Below are 22,988 nucleotides of genomic sequence, written 5' to 3'. Positions count from 1 at the left end.
CTGATGTGTCCGTTGCATTGAGTGTTGTTTTGGAGCTACTGTACCTAGTGTGACTTTCGTGTGGTATAGTTATCGGTTCCAGGATTTGGTCATTTTTGCATTTTATTTATTTGTGTGTGTAGTAATATGTGTAAAGATTTTCATTTTTTTGAAAGTCTAGTAGCATTCAGTAGTTCACTGGAATCAGTAACTAGAAATGACCTCCTTCACAGGTTGATTCTAGTTACCGTTTCCAACTATTCGACGGTTCATTACGTAGATCGTTTTTGCAGTACGTGTGGAAAATATAATATAATATATGCACTCGTATTCTTATTTATTTCAGTCATCTTCAATTCATTTAAATAAAATTCGTGCATAAATAATAGTCACGTTAAATGTATTATTTTATGGCTTGCTACTATCGTTTGTTTAAAAGTATGATCTGTTCCATTCATAGATTGTCCATTGCAGCATATTTGCCTTACGTATGATGTCATTGGTCAAAGCTGATGGGTGGTATCGGACACTAGAATTTATCCCAGTGTTTGTATCATCTACAAACAAAACAAACATAGCATCTGGCAATGTAACAGATGAGAGGTCATTAATATACACAAGAAAAAGCAATGGACCCAAAATAGAACCTTGAGGAACACCACATGTAATTAATTCCCAGTCAGATGAAGAGTGACTTCTTACTGCACAGGTATTTTGCAGCAACACCTTTTGTTTCCTATTAGACAGATAAGACTCAAACCATTTTGCAGCATTGCCGGTGACACCTTAATACTCTAATTTACTTAGGAGAATGCTGTGGTTCACACAGTCAGAGGCTTTTGACAGGTCACAGAAAATGCCAGTAGCCTGTAATTTATTATCTAATGAATTAAGTACATTCTCACTGTAAGTGTAAATAGCTTTCTCTATATCAGAATCCTTCAGAAATCCAAACTGTGACTTGGACAATATATCATTTGCAGTCAGATGCTTAAGGAGACGCTATGGTGTCACCAAAGCTGTGCCAAGTGCCAGAAGTCCAGAAATTGCAAAGTTCCTGGCAAGACAATGTTTTGATGCAAAGAGCAACCCACGTGATGGTCTTTGATCATGAAAAAGTTTTCCGGTAAAGATTCGTATGAGAATTAATTTCACGTAGTGACACCACCCACAGGATAACAACTGTGTACCATCTGCAATTGAATGTCACTACAGAATGCTTTAGTAAGATGTTGGCATGTGTATCCTCAATTTACGTTAATGTTGAACACAGAGATTGGGGTTTAATACTGCCCTTTGTGACATTGGCATACAACATAGCTGAGCAACATACTGCAGGCTTCACACTATTCTTTCTATTGCGCGGGTTCGAGTCCGATATGATGATGGATATCATCATGATGGATATGATGGATATTACCTGGATAATGCCCAGGGTGACTACTGAAACACCTCATCATCAGAACTGAAGAAACAAGGTAGCTGCTTCACATAAGGACCCTGGACACTCAAAAGAAAGTCTGACAGCACTATAATGCCAGCCAATGATATACAGCCAGGGTGGCTTGGTATGGACTTTTATGTCTGTTTGGAAAATAGGACTATCGGAAAAGTTAATAAAGCACTACTTTGTGCACATTGTATCTGTTACTTATCAAACATCACATACAAATTCAAGAATTATGCCTCTTTATCGAGAAGAGAAATGTGCAGAGATGTTGTCCTTTTCTTTCGTATGAAGTTAGATTATGATGGGGGCTTCTCATTCAAGGAAACTGAAGACCCGCTCGATGACCACAAAGGAGAGCATCACAGTGAAGGGGATGTAACAACATGACTAGGACCCAAGGATCTACCAGCACTCCCATACGGAGGACCATTGATAAGATTTATATCCAGGATGCTGTAGTCAGCTCCAATAAGAACTTCTGAAACATTGGATCCCTATTTCTTCAGGAAATGGAGCAGTGCCATGAGCTGTTGTGTATGCACTGTGGTGTACTGTTAGTGTCGCTGGCTTGTGTGCTACAGACACCAATTCAAACTCAGTCATCAGCAGTTATTATTTATTTAAGATTTGTATTTGCTAGAAGAGTCTCAAAATTTCGTATGTTTTTATATTCTGGAATATTCAATGTTGTATAAATATCAGCACATTCTGTCCAGGAGATCAGTTCTGTTCTAGTTGTATGTTGGCATTCATAATAAACATACTTTCAGCATTAAGTGTTGTTTCATTGACGACCGTGCTTTTGGATTTGGACTTGAGTATGGTTATGTCCTTATAATTTTTTGAGCTCTTTATTTTCATTCTATTGTGATGATAAAATCCTATATTATTGTGAAATGATCTCTGGATGAATAAATCAAATTGTAAGAAATGACACTGTAGTTAAGATGCTGAACTCTTATTTGTGATTGAGCTTCAAATCTGGCAAGACTGATTTTGGTTTTGTTGTGTTTTCCATAAATTATTTGTGTCAAATGCCAGGATAGACCCCAACCTTCCCCACTTTTAGCTTATCTGTTATGACCTTGATGGATTCTGAAACTCCTAACTTTCTACAGTATTATAGTCTCCCCCTAATCTCAGTCCATTAAATTTATGTCACACACAAAGATGTATGCTCTTAGCTCAACCCGTGACCAAATTTTTGTCTAGATTTTCCATTGTTTACTGCGAACACCAACTAGCAGCTCCTATGTGAGCTAAGCTGTACTAAAGATTTTATTTAAATAAAATTTTTAATAAAAATTATACCAGCTGTGTCCCACCTTCATCCAATTTAAATATGGATGTACAGAGATTTTCTCTCCATGGCTATTTCAACATATATCCACTTGAACCAGTTTGCTGTAGTCAAATCTTGATTTCTTTCTACAAGTTTCACCCCTCCCCTCCCCCCCCCCCCCCTCCCTTCACACCCGCCACCACCACTTCCTCCCATAATCAAACTGACTAGTCCTTGATGCCTCATGGTGCGTCCTATCTACCAAGCCCTTATTTTAACCAAGTTATACTATAAAGCTTTTTGTCCCCAGTTTGATTTACTACCTCTTCACTAATTATTCAGTCTATGTACCCAATTTTCAGCATTCTTCTACAGCTATACATTTCAGAATTTTACATTCTCTTCTTGTCTCTACTGCTTATTACCTATGTTTTACTTCCATGTAAGGCTGTGCTCCAGACAAATACTTAAATTTATATTCAGTGTTAAAAAATTTATGCGTTTATTTTCAGAAAGCTTCTCAAGCTATTACCATTCTGCATTTAGTATGTCGTTGAATTTGGGTGTTGTCAGTTACCTTGCCGCCCAAACAGCAAAACTCGCCTGCTACTTTTAAGGTCTCATTTGCTGATCTAACTCCCTCAGTATGACATGAATTAGTTACAATTTACAGGATTTCAGTTTTATTGACAAACCTTAAAGTTTTTTTTTCCATCATGGACTTTATTTATCCTTCCAGGTTTCTTCTTGGTTTTCTTTACTGCTTGCTCAGTGTTGTACGGATTGAATAATGTCAGATAATTACGACTTGTCTCACTTTCTTCTTCACTACTGCCTCCCATTCATGTGATTTGACTCCTGCAACTGCAGTCTTGTTTCTATCCAAGTTGCTGATAACCTTCTGCTCTCTATATTTTGTCCCTATTACCTTCAGAATTTTATAGAATGTGTTCCAGCCAACACTGTCAAAAGTTTTCTCTAAATCCATAAATGCTGTAAATGTAGGTTTGCCATTCTTCATTCTGTCTTCTAAGTTAAGTCGTCATCAGTATAGCCTCACGTATTCCTATTTATCTCTGAGATCCAAAATAGTCTTCACAAAGTTTGGCTTCTACCAAACTTTCCATTCTTCAGTGAAAGATCTATCTATATCTATCTATCTATCTATATCCGAATCCTGCTCCAGCTACTGCTGGGTCTGGGTGCTGACGAGTCCTCTCCATTTGGCTTGGCCCCTTCACCACTTTTCTTCCTACACTTGCTGCCAGGTCACACCTCTCCTTTCAACAGATATTCTCACTCCCATTTTCCACCATGTTCTTGGGTGCCCTCTAGGTCTTTTCCCATCCATCTTTAGTTCTTCCATAATTTTGGGGAGTCTCTGCCCATGCATCCTCTCAACATGCCCATACCATCTTAATCTCTTTCTTTCAATTTCTTCTCTCATACCTTCTTGTTTGAAGTCCTTTCTAATCTCTACATTCCTTACTCTGTCCATTCTTGTTTTTCCCTTAACTGCTCTGAGAAATTTCATTTCCCCTGCTTGCAGTCTGCTCCAGTCCCTTTCTGTCATTGTCCATGTTTCTCCCCATGGGTGACAATAGGGATGTAATAATTCTTATACATAAGGAGTTTTGCTCTTTCTGAAACCTCATTATTCCAAATCAGATGTTTTATTGTTTGGTAGAAATTGCCTCCCTTCTGTAACCTCCTATTAATTTCGTTAGTTATTCTTCCATCCCTAGATATTTCACTCCCTAAATAAGTGAAACTTTCTACCACTTTGAGGGGTTATCCATTCAAGGTAATATTTCCATTGATTCCTTTCCCTCTTCCAAATGCCATTACTTCACTCTTATCTTTATTTATTTTTAATCCATACCTTTTCTTTATTTCCTTCCATGCATCAAGCTGTAACTGTACATCTACCTCTTTATCACCCCATATTACCATATCATCTGCAAAAATCATCTTTTTGTCTTTTTCTTTTACTATATCTTTAACTGCCCTATTCATTCCCTCTATCACAACATTAAAAAGCGCGGGAGATAGAATACTTCCTTGCTTAAGTCCTTGTCTTATTTCGAAGTATTCAGAGTTCCCCAATGGTGTTCTAATTCTACAATTGTGGCCTCTGTTCTGTGGATAATGTGTGTTATTATTTTGCAGTCATGGGTAATTATACTGATGTTTCAGCAATATTCACACTTTTCAGCACATGTGATCTTTGGAATAGGAGCTATTAGATTCTCCTTGAAGTCTTTGTGGACTCTGCTTATTTCTCATATCTTATATACCAGGTGCAATAGTTTTGTTATTGGTGATTCTCTCAAGGATCTCAAAAATTCTGAGGGAATGTCATCTATACCAGGTGCCTTTTTTTGACTTAGGAGTTTCAGTGCTCTGTCAAGTTGTTCTCATGGTATCACATCTCCCGTCTCATCTTTTTCCACTTCCTCTTTCCTTTCTCTTATATTACTTTTAAATTCCTTATCTTTGTACAGTCCTTCTGTACAGAGTGAGTCACATAAGTGTAACACCCATTTTATTTAGTGAATAATTCAAAATTTGTAAATGGGGATTTCCTCAGATGATAGTACAGAGAGGAACATGTAATTTTGGTGCTTGTTTAATCCATTTGAGTCGTGTGTTATCTAAGATATTAAAGTTATTCTGCTTGAAAACGGGCTACACAGAAAATAGTTGTTATCTCTGTTAGATTTTTTGATATTGGATATCATGTTAACACAGACAACAATAATAAACTCCTGACTTCAGAGAATTATTAAATTACCCTGCTGCATAATAAAATATGCCAGTTGCCTGTAGAAAAACTCATTACAAAACTGTGGAATCTAGTTTTCAGACAAATAACTCATTCAGCAACTTACTTTCGCCATTTTTTAAAAATTTCTTTCTATTTTATTTTTTTATTTTTTATTTTTTTACATCGAAACTTTTAAGTCAAGTGTAGTTTAAGATTTAGTTACTCACTTTACCTTACTACAAAAGAGTATGGTTTCAGTTGCCTGAGACTGCAGTCGTGTGTGTGAGTTGCATTTCCGTGTGTGTGTGTGTGTGTGTGTGTGTGTGTGTGTGTGTGTGTGTGTGTGTGTGTGTGTATTATTGACGAAGGCCTTAAAAGCCAAAAGCTATAATGGTTAGTCTTTTTGACTCAGAATTCCCCTATATGATGAGTAGCAACTTACCTTCTCAAAATATTGTTACATTTATTCTGGATTTTGCATTTGTCATGAACCAAACTGCAGTTGTCAGATTGAAGCACACTCTTATCACTTACCTGAACTTCTCGCACTGTCAGTGTGTGATGAAAGATATATTGCTGCAGTAAGCACCCTGTTTTTGAGTGTGGAATGGTGAGTGACCAACTGTGTGATTCTATCAAGGGAAGAGTACTGGTTTTCTGTGAATGCAGGGTAGCAGTTGAGCCTCATCATTACTGCTGACTGAAGAGTCTGCTTGTAGAATCTGGATCCGCTGGGATTGAAGGGAATTTGGCGCATACTTGCCGCATTACTCTAGTTAGCAGGACTCTGGAAGATTCCGACACTGTAGTTGGAACTTTGCTGGGGGTAGGTGGCTGCCAGGGGTGGCAACAATGATGCTGGAGGTGGTGTGATGCTGGTGGAGGTTCCTCTGGGTGTGTCCATCATAAATATGTCCATGCTGGGCTAAAGAGTGGAGTGCCTGTTATACACGGTATGGTATGCTTAATTTTTCAACCTGCATGAGAAATAAAACCCAGTGGAGGTGGAGGTTTGAGTGTCAGTGAGTTGCATCCCACAGGTATTGTTGATCTAACTGTATCATTAGCCTCTTCATTCACTGAAGCTGTGGGGGTGCTGTTCTCTAAGAGATGCTTGCCGGTGGGTTTTACGTTGTGGAGGCTGTGTGGGGCATCTCTGAAGCTGTTTGCTTTGACGTAAGCAGGCTTCACTCTCTGTACTGAGACTGTTGTGGCTTCACTGTTTTGAAGGATTATGAAGGTGTGCAAACAGCAGTGTAATATCTGATACGGCCTGGTGTAATGGGAAACAACACTGACATGACTCCGCCAACACACAACCAAATGTGCAAAGAATTCTGAAGGTCATTGTGAAAAAATATTTGCTTGATACCATGGCAGGCTGGTGCTGCTGGAATGAGTCACTGGGTTGTGTGCTGCAGTGTCTGTGAGAACTGTTGCTGTATGTGGATTGAGGCTGTTGTTACTTCTTGGTGCTCTATATGAGATGTGCGGGAACGGGTATTTGTTGTCTGTATATTGGCTTACGGCCAGGTCAGTGTCTATTTTTACAGTCATTCTTCAACCCCATAGTGTGACAGGCAGTACTTCACTCCATGTACTTCTGTGGCATAAGAGCACTACTTTGAGTGTTCTGTGGAGTCGTTCAACCATTTTGGTGCTCGTGGTGGTAGCTTGTAATTTCAGAGTCGACGTAGTTTTGTGAAATCAGTAAAAAGCAAGCACTCAGATTGTTGGCCACAATCTGTGGTCTCTGTGATCTGTGTGGGGATGAATATTTGCTGGCCGGGGTGGCCGAGTGGTCCTAGGCGCTACAGTCTGGGACCGCGTGAACGCTACGGTCACAGGTTTGAATCCTGCCTAGGGCACGGATGTGTGTGATGTTAGTTAGGTTTAAGTAGTTCTAAGTTCTAGGGGACTGATAACCTCAGCAGTTAAGTCGCATAGTGCTCAGAGCCATTTGATGAATACTTGAGCTGCTGTTTCTGCTGAAATATTGATAAATGATGTAGCTTCGAGCCAATGAGTAGATCAGGCTATTGTTGCTAACAATTATTGGTACTTGTTAGAGTAGGAAAGTGAGTTACAATGTCCAGGTGCACATGTGTAAATGTTGTTGTGATAACTATAGTACCAATAGGTCCGAAAGTGAGCCAACCAACATCGATTTGTTGAAAATGTAAACAACCTTTTGCCAGCAGGTAGCACTGTTTGTCATCTCATGGCCATGTAAAGCATTGAAATGCAATGCTTGCGTAAGCGTGAACTTCAGCTAGGACAGACCATGAGCAACTTGGAACGTATTTTCACTTTGAGTCCCAGAAATGTATGGGCTTTGTTGATGTTTTTCAGGGTCACATCATAAGGTGATTTGGAATGCCAGAACAAAGATTTCCTTTTGATTAATGTCATGCCAGCACCAAGCAGAAGTGTGACTTTGTTGACTTCTGTCTTGTGGCTGTGCTGTTGAGGAGACGGAACATCATTTGCACAGCAGTTGACAGTAATTTCTTCTTCTAGGATACTCAAACAGTACTGTAGGTCTCTTAAGATGAAGAGAAGTTTATGTTTTTCCCAATCTGCTTCAGCTTGGGTGGCATCAATCTGAGGTACTAATGTTTTCCTTTCATTCTGTAACATTGCCATGAATCGGTGTCTGGCACTACATTTGTTGTAACACATTTCAGCAAGTGCCATAGGGGAAAAATGAACAATTGTGTCCACCTTTCTGCTAAAGTAATAATGATAAATTGCTATGTACCATCAAAACCATACTTATTGTAGATGGCAGGCGATAGAACCACATGTTATGTATTGCATTTCCTGACCCACCAAATTACATAGGTGCCATAACAATTCTCATGGGCTTCGATTTCCAATGGCCTTTTCATTTAGGATGCATTGGAAATGCTGTTCCTTAGGTACTGACAGGCACTTTATTACTGTACCTTTAAAGTTCTGATATGATTGCTTGTAGATGGGCAACGATACTAAGTCTTGATCCATGTTAGTAAAGGTAAGGTCTAATTTGTCTTTGGCATTGCTGAAAAATGCACTGCTCTCAAATGAAACATTCTGTTGGAAAAGTTGTCCACAAAACTAGTATCTGTATTGGAGTTGCTGGAGTTATTGATGATATAGTTGAATTGTGCATTTGTGATGAAGTCACCGGCAAAACTTGGATGCTGCAGCTGTATTAATACTGATTATCTTGTTTATATGTAGTGGTTGTTGATCTTCCATTGTTGTGGTGGTGTGTTAAGTCATGCAACATGGAAGACATTATTTCTGTAATTTGAGGTCACATGTGTACTCACTCACTTTACCCTACTACAAAAGATGGACAAACGTTAAAAACACAAGACTAATTTATTGAAATAACACTACATAGAAGATATGTACAAAACACATGTTGTTGTCAGGGAGTCATGAACCAAACTGCAGTTTTCAAATCAAAACAAATTCTATATCACTCAGTTTTATTATTGATGTGTGACAAATGATGTCACCACAAAATAAATTCTTCTGTAACAGCACTTTTCAAACCTTCCGTATTGTTGAGTGGAATGCATATTACATATTCCTTGGATTTCATAATGTTTAGAGTTTATATATGTAGTTACTAAACATTTTCACTCCTTTCATTGTTGTCACTTGAATGTTTCAGTTATTAAAAAGGGTTGGCTGACAGCAGGATCCATGCAAGTATCTTTCCGTTCGAAATGGATGTTGATTTATTGCGACCAGGAACTGTGCCCATATCTCCAGACACAATATTGTGGTTTGAATTCCTACTAAAACCAGAGTTGCTACAAGAACATCTTCAGAAAAGTAATCCTGGTATGTATTTGTACGAGGAGTGTTTTTTTAAGTAAGTACCATTTTGAAATTAAAAAAAGATGTGCTAAGATATCTCAATAATTTTATTTTTCCATGAAAGCCTGTGCTTTAATCTACACACTGACGCCATTACAGTCTGATTATACCTTGTTTACATTGTGTACTGAGTGTTTAAGATGCCTCCGATAATCGTGAGTCCCGCCAACTGTGAAGTACGGGCTGTTAAAAGATTTCCTAGTGTTAAAGGCCTAAAAGTGATCAATATTCATAGTGAGATTTGTTCAGTTTACAGAGAAAACATTATGAGTGATGGAATGGTTAAAAAAAGTGGGTGAGAGCATTTAAAGATGGCAACACATATGTGCATGATGAACAACGGAATGGGTGTCCTTCGGTCGTTAATGAAAGTCTGGAGCAGGAAGTGGACAATAAAGTGAGAGAAAACAGATGCTTTACGATTTCCTCCTTGTGGGATGACTTTCCTAATGTCTCGTAGTGTTTTGTATGGCATTGTGACCGAGAACTTGAATTGCCAAAAATTGTGCGCACGTTGGGTACCGAAAATGTTGATGGGTGTGCACAAAACCAAACGTTTAGACATGGGTGGCGTACATCACACCAGAATCAAAGCAACAGTCCATGGGAGTTGAGCAAGGGCATTGTTTTGCTGCAAGACAATGCCCGTCCGCATGTGGCGAATCAGACCAAAGATTTCATCACATCTTTTCGATGGGAATCTCTAGATCATCCTCCGATCTTGCGCTCAGTGCCTACCATCTGTTCCTGCATTTGAAGAAACACCTGGCCGGTCAGCATCTTCAAGACGATGATGAAGTCAAAACAGTGGTGATGCAGTGGTTAACAAGTCAGGCTTCTATGAGGAGGGTATTCAAAAACTGGTACAGTGTTATGACAAGTGCCTCAATATTGACAGAAACTATGTAGAAAAGTAGATTAAGGTACAGGCTTTCATGTAAAAATAAAATTATTGAGATATCTTAGCATGTATTTTTTAAATTTCAAAACAGTACTTACTTAAAAAACATGCCTCATAATACACTGTCTACGTATTTGGGGAAATACGGAGGAGACTTATGTAAGTAAATGCTTTTCAGATCCATCTCCAACAGATCTTATAATCAAGTTCTTGTCAATTCATAATGAGCAAAAGGATCAAGAAACCAAAGCCACTGATTCAGAAAGTGATATGGTCAAGCCAGATGATGGTGTTGGGAAGAGAAGCCTCAAGAACTTGGCTTTGAAAATATTGTCATTAAAGATAGCAGCATATCTTAAATGGGACCTTGATATATTGGAAAACAAGTAAGTAATTATTATTTTTTTATCTGATATTACTTTGCTTCTTATCAAGGTCTGAAATGAAGTTGTCAAACAGTAAAAATGCACAGAAATGGATATTTGTGACTGCCTCCTAAACGGATAAAAAAATCTGAGTCTCGTTGTAGTCTTAGCTGAAGATTTCTTTCTGTCTTTCTTACACTAATGAAACTAAATGTGGAAGATACAATATTCTCAGTAGCCATGAAATACTGAGAAATAATTTTGTAGAGTTCTATTTTTTATGATCAGTAGAGATGAGTAATGTGATTTACTACTGTCCCAGTAGCCCGAGTTCTATTTCCTTTGATTAGGGCTCTGGTTCAGGTGTGAGGATCCTCAAAATATCGGAAAAGTCAACACGCTTTTGTTTAACAGGTTGTTATTTAGCATTTTGGGATCACAAAGCCCATTAAAATATTTGGTATCAGATTTCAAACAATCCATCTTTAGCTATGATTTTCTAATATTCTCACATACATACACACATCAAAAAAAGTTTTGCATCAACCTAGTTCCCAGAACTCCTGAAGGTAGTCGTTGACTGTGGATATTGTATTACAGACACAGTCCCTTTGACTGTTCAGAGATGTCACTAAACCTGCCCAAAGATGTGAACAACCATGCATGAGCAGCACCTATTAGACAGTGGGGGTCTGAAAGCTGATCAGTTCCAGTCATTCCACCAGGAAGGAGGTACACGGCTTGTGTTGTCTGTAGTTCAACCATGCCTAGATGGTCAATCCCATGGTTCAGTCGCAGCCGCATTGTTATTTTGTGCCACAAAGTGATCTCAACAAGGAAATTGTCCAGGTGCCTCAGAATGAAACAAAGTAATGTTGTTTGGACAAGGAGCATATACAGAGAGACAGGAACTGTCGATGACATGCCTTGCTCAGGCCCCCCAAGGGCTACTACTGCAGTGGATGGCTGCTACCTATGGAATATGGCTCAGAGGAACCCTGACAGCAATGCCACCATTTTGAATAATGATTTTTGCGCAGCTACAGGACATTGTATTGCAACTCAAACTGTGCGCAATAGGTTCCATGATGCACAACTTCGCTTCCAGTGTCCGTGGCGAGGTCCATCTTTGCAACCACGACAGCATGCAGCGCACTGCAGATGGGCTCAACAACATGCCGAATAGACCGCTCAGGATTTTCATCACGTTCTCATCATCGATGAGTGTCGCATATGCCTTCAACCAGACAATCATCTGAGACGTGTTTGGAGGCAACGTGGTCAGGTTGAACTCCGTAGACGCACTGTCCAGCAAGTGCAGCAAGGTGGAGGTTCCCTAATGTTTTGGGGTGGCATTATATGGGGCCGACATACGCCACTGGTGGCCATGGAAGGCGCCGTAGGGGCTGTATGATATGTGAATGCCATCCTCCAACCAATAGTGCAACCATATCGGCAGCATTTTGGCGAGGCATTCATCTTCATGGACGACTGTATCCGCCCCATAGTTCACATCTTGTGAATGACTTTCTTCAGGATAATGACATCGCTCAACTAGAGTGGCAGCATGTTCTCCAGACGTGATCCCTATCGAACATGTCTGGGATCGATTGAAATGGGCTGATGGATGATGTGATCAACCAACCACTCTAAGGGATCTACACCAAATTGTTGTTTAGTAGTGGGACAATCTGGACCAACAGTGCCTTGATGAACTTGTGGATAGTATGCCACGGCGAATACAAGCATGCATCAATGCAAGAAGACGTGTTACTGTGTATTAGAGGTTCCAGTGTGTACAGCAATTTGGACCACCACCACTGAAGGTCTCGCTGTATCATGGTACAACATGCAGTGTCTGGTTTTTATGAGCAATAAAAAGGGCGGAAATGATGTTTATGTTGATTTGTGTTTCAGTTTTCTGTACAGGTTCCAGAACTCTCTGAACTGAGGTGATGTGTGTAGAATGGTCACAGCCTTTTCTATCCATATGTTGTTTTCATTGTATTGTGTAGGAAGTGCAGCATCATTATTCTCCTGGGTTTTATTTTCAGAACTGGGTTTCTTGTATGTACTTGCCAGCTGAATGATTAATGTTCATTCATATCCTTGAGAGAAATGTTTATTTTATATGTTTGCAGATGACCAGGAATTTACCTGTACTGTACATTTGTTCAGATACATTTGGTTTGTAATGAACTGCAAATGTTATTAATAAAACCTGTGTTATTTACAACCAATGAGACATATAGATTTCAAAATACATTTTTATCCTTCTCCATACAAAACAGTTTTGTACTTAGCAGTGCAGTCATGCATGAGCCATAAGCTTAAGACAAAGTGATTGGTTGGAGACTGTTCACTGGTGGTCTCTTGCGAAGGTGTGAATGTGTAATTTATCGTCCTTGGCCAGGGCTACCTGCCGACATTAAACCTTTAGGCACCCATAACTCCAAATAGTGCATAATGCACCGTTGAGTTAGTCAAATATAACAACCACACATTTGATGTTGGAAAATTCCCTGACCTCTTAAATCCACTATTTTTTGTATTGTTGCACAATAGCTGAGATAAAAACAATTTTGACAATTGTTGGTCAATAACTCACATTTCTACATTATTTATGGTTTCTCAAATGTTGCATTAGAGCACAATTCTACAGTTATGTTGAAGACAGGAACTTAATTTCCACTTCTTTGTTTGGTTGTAGGCTTGTTCTGTTCAACTGCGAAACTTCTCAATACCATACTTCCTGTTGACCATTTTCTATAGCGCGTCTAATGTATTTCCATGTATCACTCTAAGTAATTTGCCTGAAAAGTGCAATACATTAGTTCTATTTAATTTTAGCCTTATTGTACCTGACTTTGACAGACTTCTTTCAATCAAGCTGTATTAAGTTCCTCCATTAGTTGTTGAAGTTTATTTGCACTAGAGGCAAACATAACAGCATCATCAATAAAACTTAGGTTTGAATCTAGACTTTACAGCATATAATACTGATGAAATCTTCTTGAACTTCTGTCATGGTGGCTGTGAGGGTCACTCTCATCATCCCCTGGCAAAGTATACCTGAATCACAGCCATCTCTGATTCTTGGCATATAGCAGCTAGTGCAGGGTTCTGAGCCAAAGTTGCTCGCCTTGTCACTGTTAACAAGATTGTCATGGAGCATTATCTCAGTTGATTCTTTAGTGATGCTCTTCCAAAAGCCAATAGCCAAATACAAAATTTTTCTTTCCTCAAATCTGAAGAAATGTGCTTTATTCAGAGTGTGTTCTGCCAATGATGTACCTTAATGCCCTAGATGTATGCATCTCATGCATTGCATGCAGCAATCTCAGACCTCTTGAAAGCCATTATTTTTGTCTTGGTATGCAAGAGATGAGATAAAAACAATTTTGACAATTATGGGTCAGTAATTCACATTCCTCCAATATTTATCCATTGGGAGGGCTGTGTTTAATCGATGTACTGGTGGTCACACTCTCAAATGATGCTATATGTGCCGGATATTTGCTATTGTAATTTGTTCTTTATTAAGCCAAAAATATCTTTCGTTTTACATGGTGGTCGAAAGATGACCTTGATATTGCTGAACCCTGTTCCTTGGGGAAGGCATGGTGAATGACAGCCACCACTCGGGGTATGTATATGGGATGCCTGTACAATCTGGACCCTTCGTCAGAAGAGATGAGAATGACACTCTTCGAGACATAGTGGAATTTCAGTGCAATCACTCAGCTGGAGGCTTGAGAAGATTTCATCACTAAAACAATGGGAACTCCAGGTAGGAATATCAACAATGTAGGAATAGATAGACTGCTACTTACCACAAAGAAGACTCATTGAGTTGCAGACAGGCACAATTAAGAGTTGTGTATAAAGTTTTCAACCACAGACTTCATCAGCAAAAGAGACACACACACCATTCATACACACCTCATGCACACATGACCACCAACTCCAACATCTTGGGCCAGAATGCAAGTATCATGTGGGATGCAAGCAGAAATCTGCAGGGGGCAGGGATGAGGAAGAGATATTAGTGTAGGGGTGGGAAGAGAGATGTACATTGTCTGGCAGTGTGTGCAGGGAATAGAATTCCAATAGGTGCAGTGTCAGAAGGTTGTGGGGCAGGGAGGTGTGGAAACAAAGGAGTGAAAAAGGAGAGGAACGGTGAAATATAGGTGGGTCCATTGGCAGAGGGCAGCAAACAAAGAGGGTGGGAGATGAGAATGGTGAGAAGGTGATGGGAGATGAGAATGGTGAGAAGGTGATAAGGCAGAGGGAGTAGAAACTGTTGGGTGGAGGGTGTGGGGACAGATATTACTGTAACCTGAAGCCAGGATATTTACGGGAATGGAGAATGTGTGGTAAGGATAACTCTCATCTGTGTAGTACGGAAGAACTGGTGGAGCAGGGGAGGATCCAGATGGCTCGGGTAGTGAAGCAGCCATTGACAGCAAGCATGTTATGTTCAGTTGCATGTTGTGCCACAGTGTGGCCTACTTTGCTCTTGGTCGCAGTTTGACTATGGCCGTTCATCCTGTTGGACAGCAATGATTTCAGCAGAGCTAGTAAACAACATGGCTGCTTTCACAGATGGCCTGGTCCCTGACAGGGTAGGATAAACCTGTGAAAGGCTTAAATAGGATGTGCTGGGTGGGTGTGCAGCTCTTGCACTTGGGTCATCCACAGGCATATGATCAATGTGGCAACGGTTTTAGATTGGGAGTGGCATATGGATGGACTAGGATGCTGTGGAGGTTGGGTGGGTGACAGAACACCTCTCTTGGAGGGGTGGGAAGTATCCTCAGTATGATGTCCCCCATTTTAGGACATGATGATAGGTAATCAAAGCCCTGGCAAAGAATGTGGTTCAGTTGTTCCCATTTGGGTAGTACTGGGTGATGAAGGAGACACTCATTTGTGGCTGGTTGTAGGGAGGTTGAAGGGGGTGATGGGAAATGGCATGGGAGATAGGAAGCAGACTAGGTCTGAAGGATAGTGCCTGTCAGTGAAGTCTTTGGTGAGAGACACAGCATACCCTCCCTTCAAAGGAACAGTAGTTGTAGGTTAGGATAAAGTCAGTAAGACGATGACTCAATCATCCTACCTGCAGGCAAATGTTCCACAACTTCTGTCACGAATCACAGTGGCTTCTTGACAGAAGGCCTCTACCAATTAACTGACTCCTCTACTATAAACCTTCTAACTTTATCCTTACAACTACTTCTCCTTTGAAGGGAAGGTATAAAAACAAATCCATTTCACAGCCATGGGCGCCCACATGGCACCCTCCTTGACAACCTGTTTATGGGCCATATAGAGGACGTTCCTGTTGTTGTGGTCTTTAGTCCAGAGACTGGTTTGATGCAGCTCTCCATGCTACTTTATCCTGTGCAAGCCTCTTAATCTCCGAGTAACTGCTGCAACCTACATCCTTCTGAACCTGTGTAGTGTATTTATCTCTTGGTCACCCTCTATGATTTTTACCCTCCACGATTCCCTCCAGTACTAAATTGGTGGTCCCTTGATGCCTCAGAACGTATCTGACCAACCAATCCCTTCTTCTAGTCAAGTTGTTCCACAAACTCCTCTTCTCTCCAATTCTGATCAGTGCCTTCTCATTAGTTACATGATCTACCCATCTAATCTTCAGCATTCTTCTGTAGCACCACATTTCAAAAGCTTCTATTCTCTTCGTGTCTAAACTGTTTATTGTCTATGTATCACTGCTATACATGGCAATGCTTCATACAAATACTTTCAGAAATGACTTCCTGACACTTAAATCAATACTGGATATCAACAAATTTCCCTTTTTTAGAAACACATTTCTTGTCATTTCCAGTCTGCATTTTACATCCTCTCTACTTCGACCATCATCAGTTATTTTGCTTCCCAAATAGCAAAACTCGTCTACCAATTTAAGTGTCTCATTTCCTAATCTAATGCCCTCAACACCACGTGACTTAATTCAACTACATTCCATTATCCTCATTTTGCTTTTGTTGATGTTCGTCCTGCATCATCCTTATTGCTGTGTCTAACAGAATTATGATGTTGTCTGCAAACCTTGCAAGTTTTCATTTCTTCTCCATGGATTTTAATTTGTACTCCCAATTTTTTGGAAGTTTTGCCCTGGCAGTGTCTGTAACCCTCAGGATTATGGAGGAATGATGATGACGACAAAAAGTCAGAAATTGTTGGGTTCGGCCCTGGAAAGAAGGAACGGATGCAGGGGCACATATTTCATGTTAATGAGGTTAAGACCCGAATATCCATAGCAATTTTGGAACGTTGTGAGAATGGGTGCAATTATTTTGACAAGCTTCTGTCAATAATACAGGAAGTAATTCATTCATTTGACATAGTAATGTAGGAGGCAACTTGACCTCACTGGAAATAAGAAATAAACAATTTGTTTGTTTATTTTGTGAGCAAACTTTCTTGCCGACTACAACTAGTTTCTCTTTCCAAGCATACTGAAGTAAAGCAAAAGATGTGATCAAATCAAACATGGTCTTGTTCCAGTTAAGGTGCTACATATACAAACTGAAACTCACACATACAAAGTTCTATGTATGTTTACTCAGAAATAACTGAGTGCCATTGTGCCTCCTTATGATACAGCGGGTCTTGATTATCATAGACACCATACTTCACTATATTTCTGGCTTAGGAAGTTTAATACGTTTTTGTTCCTTTCCATTTGTAGAATGTTTTTCGCAAACAGCTTGTATAAAAGAAATTCTACTAGCAAAAATTTATCAGTTGGTTAGTTACTGCATTTACGAAACTTAACTCACTGTAAAGTGCATGACAGCTCCTGTATGAACACCTGGAGGTCGTAGACATACAGGATGTACGAAGTATTTCAAATTGAACATTTTCAAACCAATCTACACCTTAGGAGTAAATAACAGATTTCTTCAAAGAAAGATGCTTTGCTTACATAGTTGCATGGTCAGCCTACAATCCTGGATAATCTAATAGTGAATTTTACAAAGAAATGTGTTTTCCTTAACTCCAGGGACCATTCACTGGAACAAACTTCAGCTACGTGCATTTAAACTTTCTTAAAGAAATACTGTAACTGCAACATTCCTGACTAGTCCACTCTCAGGAAGAATTACCTGGATTCTTGCTGTTTTGAGATATTGGAAAATATCAGGATTGTAATTGGCAAAGCAGCTATATGGATTTCTGCTGATGAGGTGATGGATACTGTAGGCTGTTTCATGGCTAATGTAATTGTGGGCAAGTTGGACACTGAGGCTGCATCTAAAACTTAATTAACTTATTATAAATTTTTGGGGGGCAACAAATAGTTCAACAGTTGCTAAATTCATTAATGATGGACTAAGATACTATGACCGGTGACATAAAAGAAAAGAAGGTTCTGTTGATGTACACAGATCCATTTGTGTTGAAAGTGGGGAAAATCATTTAATGTATTGTATCCAAACTCAGTGCAAATTACATATACGGCTTTTGCATTGCAATAAGTGGCAGAGACAAGTAGACATCAGTTCACAGAAGTAAATACTGTACTTAGGTATCAGCAATGAAGAAGGTTTTCTTAAAATATCCAGCACCAGGTAGCTGCTGCTACCTGATCTACTTGTGCCTCAGGAGCCAGTGATAAGGTGGGCAACAGGATCTAAGCTGTGATTTTCTACAGTAAACACTTTCAATCTGTGAAGTCAGTGATGGAGAACTTTTCTTCTGATCTTGCAATGTCTGTGAGTGAATCCATGTCAGCATTCTACAGTTATGAATAGAGCTCAGTTCAGTTTTGTACATTAGAAGTCACTTCATCTGGCTTGTTGACAGTCTCAAGAAACTGGAGAATTTAAGCATGCCTATTCAAGAGGCTGTGGGAATAATAGAAGATCCAATTCGGAAGGTCAGTGTTGTACCAGATGAAATGGGTAGTGTAGTTTCCAGTAAACTACAGTCTGTGCCGAATAAAAAACTTGGTTACTTATATCTTGTTATTTTGTCTCACTTATTTAATAATGAAATAGAAGAACCCTGAGAATTCTAGCTCAGTGCCTTTGTATAAATATGCACCACTGACTTTTTGCGAAGCTCAGGAATCTCTTATTTATAGAAATCATATTGACAGACACTAGACTGTGCATGGCAACATAGCATTTGGGAAAGTGCATCATAGTAAACTGTGCATCCCATTCCACTGTGACTTAAATGCGTGAATAAGAGACACTTGTACTTCAGTATTTTTTCAGCAGAAGTGAACTGATTAAGAGTTGCCATAGATATTTGACTAGCCTGCCTATGAACTTGTATTTTCTAGACAAATAAATTGTTTTCATATATAATTGCTGTGTTACATATTTATGTATGTATTTCACCAATTTTATTTATATACATATTTCTTAATTTGATATTATATAAAATCTGGGCTCCAGTAATTACAGTGCCATGCAAATTTTCTTGGGCTGCAATTTTAGTATCTTGTTTAGTGTCCTGTAACTATAAAGCACTTCTCTAAATCCAGTATGTAAACTTTGAAGTTTATATTTCACACTGTTGGTAGTACACTCTAAGAAGGCTGTTGGTGTAGTGGCTAAATAGTCTCTAGAGTCTCTGATTATGACTGTGTGAAATATGACACTGTGATCATATTGTGGCATAAGAGCCACGGGATCAAGTATCAAGGCTTGACCCCCTGTTAGTGCTTCTTTTTTTATTTTACTTAACAGTGGCTTCTCACACCAAGCAACATGTCTTGTGTTGGTTGAGTGTTGTTTGGCAGACTGAGACATTTCTCGGTAGGACAGAGGAAAGGCTGTACCTCTCCAATAGGAAAACACCTAGTTTTATTTCTGAAACTAATTTTGAAACTGATTGCTGCCTAATGTTAATAATCTATTTGTCAAGCTGTCAGTGACTGTCTTCAGTTTTTGTTTTTTGGTTTGCAGGCTACCATTGCCCATGCAAGTTACACTTCTCCACGACTTACAGTATCTGGCACAAGAAAAGGATTTTGATGTGAACAGCATGCCGGAGGCAGCTGTGACATCAGGACCATCTCATTTAGTATTTGCTGTAGCTCTGTATAACAGATGGGTGCTGAGAGCAATAGTGCATAACCATGTGTCACCAAAACAGAATCGTCAGAACTCTTCATCAATGTAAGTAAGCATATGTCATTTCCCCCTCCTTCTTGGATCATTTACTCTGTTGCTTAAATCAAATGTAAAACTAGTATCTATTTTTCAAGGTTGGATGCTGGGTGTGAATTTGTTGTTCAGGTGAAAGCAAGGGAGGACAAATTTCACAGCATTGTTTCTCACATAAATTCTGTCCTGTAATGGTCTGCTCTTATGAAATCAAAGCTTCTGTTTGTCATATTGGATTCACTGTTCTTGGTCTGTATTGGTTTGAGCATTGATGAATCAAAGATAATATCAATCTTCTATTCACAACCCGAATATTTCGTGTTTACAATCGGTAAAGCACTCTGCCTCTCTAGCTGATCAATCAGTGAGTTTAACTGCCTTGCGAATGACCTGCATTAGAGTCTCATTACTGCTGAAGATTGTTCTTTCATGGGAGGAAGGGAACAATATAAGCTTAGCTTTGTGAGAACAATTAAGTTGTTGAAGTATAGTTCGTACGCAAACTTGAGAGCATGCAGGCAAGTCCACCTCATCTCTACCCAGCTGTGAGCCAAGTGTATGTACAGACTGTTTCACAAACTCATACCAGTCATCCTACAATGCACATTTCAAATTAGTAGCAGTGCAGTACTTGGACACACCCAAGGAACTTATATGGAATACAGAAATTAGCTAAATCCTCCAGCTGTAGATGAATGGAATACAGAAATTAGTTACTAAATCCTCCAGCTGCAGATGACATAGATATTTGCATTCACTTCTTTTCGTATGATTTCGCAGGGTCTGTGATTATTGCCTCGGAGATAAATTCTGCTCTGTTTGCATGTTGCGATTTTCACGCCAATTACTTTTCTGTTGCTCTGGAACATCATAAGCTGCTATTTTCCTGTCAAATCTTTTTCTGTTGTTGTGAAACATCAGAGGTCGCTATTTTCCCATCAGAAAAACCAGGAGTTTTACACTTTCTCCAGGCTTATTCACTTACTTACACATATACCTTATCGTGATAGCAATTTTGTATCCATATTGCTGACTTGGGTATGGAATCTTACTTTAACACTTTGCACTCTGTAATGCAGACAAAGGACATCTCCATGCACTATTATTTAAATTGCTGCCGCGCAGATGGCAAGCACGCCACAGAGAATAGCGCAAATCTCTTTGTGCAAACAGTTAAGATATTGACCGACAGTTAGAGTACACAATAAAACAAAGAGATATAGTCACATAAGCAGTGTAATACAAAGCTTTTCATTGTGCAATATTTTTGAAAATCTTCTGCTCATTGAATAGAATTTATGTCACCTGCCATGTGCTGCTACATAAGAATCTGATTCTTGATGTGCCTGTAGTTAAACAGTTAGTGTTCTCTCAGAAAAGTTTGTTTCTTTCACCACAAGCATTGCTAGCTCTTCAGCTTATGGACAGGCTATAGCTGCTCTTATTGCAGAGAGGAGGAGCAGCAGCAGCAGCAGCAGCAGCAAAACAGAGCATGTACAATACTTCAAATGGCCATCTGCAGAAGCCATTACATGGTCTCCCTTTATCAGGTGTGAACAGAGCACAAACTTCTGCAAAGGGGTAGTCGTAAATTTTTAACGATCAACTCGAAAAAATAAACTGACTTTTTTTTTTGTTTGCAGGTATTTGTTTGCCGTCCTGGTAACTACTGAACCCCTCACCACCATAGTCCTGTAGCACACTGTTAGCGGGACCAGAAAAATCTGATGCAGCCCAGTTATAAAGTGCAGTATTGTGCTGTAGTTAATTTTTGGCAACAGCAGGAAAAGTTGTATCTGTCTCCAGCAGATCTAAATGACTTCTTTAGCCATCTGAATTGGCCTGAAACAACAGCAGCATTACCACTGCTGATGAAAATAAATTATTGCACAATACTCCTCTTTATCACTGAGTTACGCTAGTTTGTTTTACCTCCTCTAGCAGCTTGCTACGCTTCTGTTGTGTGGCGGTTTCAGTATGTACTGGGACTACAGGCATGTACCTGGAAACAAACTAATGTGTAAACAAATTTATTTTTAGTATATACTGTTTTCCGTTATACTGTAACTATACTGCCTCACTTTATCACCTTATCTTTATGATTAAACTCCTTCCACTTATGGTATGCATTTTGTATGGGATCTTAGGAACTAGTAATATTATTTAATTGAAATCCTCCCTGCAGAAAGTGTCAGTTAAAGGATACCTACTCACACACAGATTCATTTGTTCAGATCAAAATGCAGTTTGGTTGTAGATAGGAAGAAATTGGCTTTAGTTACTGGAACAAGACCTAACACCATTGACTTGAATGTCATTTTCTAACTGGACTGGCATGTAATCCCAGAGACAAAACACCGGTTGTATATTTGGTACATGGCTCATTTCACTTACTATGCAATTACCACAATTACCACAATTACTCTGGACATATTACACTACCACTCTTATCTGCAGCAGCAACATTGGATAATATGACAAATATACAGCAGAAAATATATTGAGTGGTTCCAAAAGTTTTTAATCTTATCTCCTAGTTTGCATTGATGAATTATACAAGTTGGAATTCATTGAGGACCAATGATGCTCTGGGAATGCTGATTGTATTTACTGGACCAGAGCAATTATCAGAATCACGAAGAAGTGACTTATTATTTTTTGTCTCTCTTTTTCCATTTTTAGCACGAAGAAATTTAATTTCCAGAATTAAGTTGAACAAGGAAAAAGAAGAGGAGGTAAAGGAAAAAAGCATGTTGAAGAAGTCAGTGTGAGGCTTTAGAAATGGTTAACGTTGCTGATCCTTGATCACAGGTCTTGGGTTTTATCCCGGCCAGGATGGATTAGCTCTGCTCTGGACTGGGTGTATCTGTTGTCCTCATTATCATTTCTCCATCATCGATGTACAAGTCACTGTAGTGGTGTCAAATGTAAAGACTTGCACCAAGAGGCCAAATATCCTGACCAGTAAAGCCACATACACATTTCATTTCATTTCATTTTACTGATATGCAAGTGCAGTCTTGGACAACAGTTAGGAAGCTATATTTCTAAACAAGGCCTAACACAAAGAGAGGTATTGTTCACTGTACTAAGGGACTTCAGGACGTATGACTATTGGTAATAAAAAATAACACCAGTGTAATGTACAGTAATAGAAGTAAAAAAGAGCCAGTAAACCTACGTCCACAAAAAAGCCACTTTCGTGAGAATTAC

At 39.3% G+C, this 22,988-nt stretch overlaps 1 protein-coding gene across 8 annotated transcripts in view; it reads left to right on the top strand.

Annotated features, from left to right (window-relative positions):
- LOC126278383 (integrator complex subunit 8) overlaps nucleotides 1-22,988 on the top strand; it is a 169,040-nt gene that overhangs the window by 15,305 nt on the left and 130,747 nt on the right. For 4 of the 8 annotated variants that reach the window (XM_049978469.1, XM_049978463.1, XM_049978465.1 and 1 more), the window contains 3 exons: nucleotides 9,146-9,318; nucleotides 10,434-10,641; nucleotides 19,575-19,787. In XM_049978469.1, coding sequence (XP_049834426.1) covers nucleotides 9,201-9,318; nucleotides 10,434-10,641; nucleotides 19,575-19,787 — 539 coding nt within the window. In that variant the 5' untranslated portion in view covers nucleotides 9,146-9,200. Of the gene's footprint in view, nucleotides 1-439; nucleotides 689-9,145; nucleotides 9,319-10,433; nucleotides 10,642-19,574; nucleotides 19,788-22,988 lie in introns of all 8 variants that reach the window. The other 4 variants (XM_049978466.1, XM_049978468.1, XM_049978464.1 and 1 more) reach the window with 2 other exon arrangements.

The sequence above is a fragment of the Schistocerca gregaria genome, chromosome 6 (assembly GCF_023897955.1).
Source record: "Schistocerca gregaria isolate iqSchGreg1 chromosome 6, iqSchGreg1.2, whole genome shotgun sequence".
Taxonomy (NCBI): Eukaryota; Metazoa; Arthropoda; class Insecta; order Orthoptera; family Acrididae; genus Schistocerca; species Schistocerca gregaria.
This window is presented reverse-complemented; position numbering and strand designations above follow the sequence as displayed.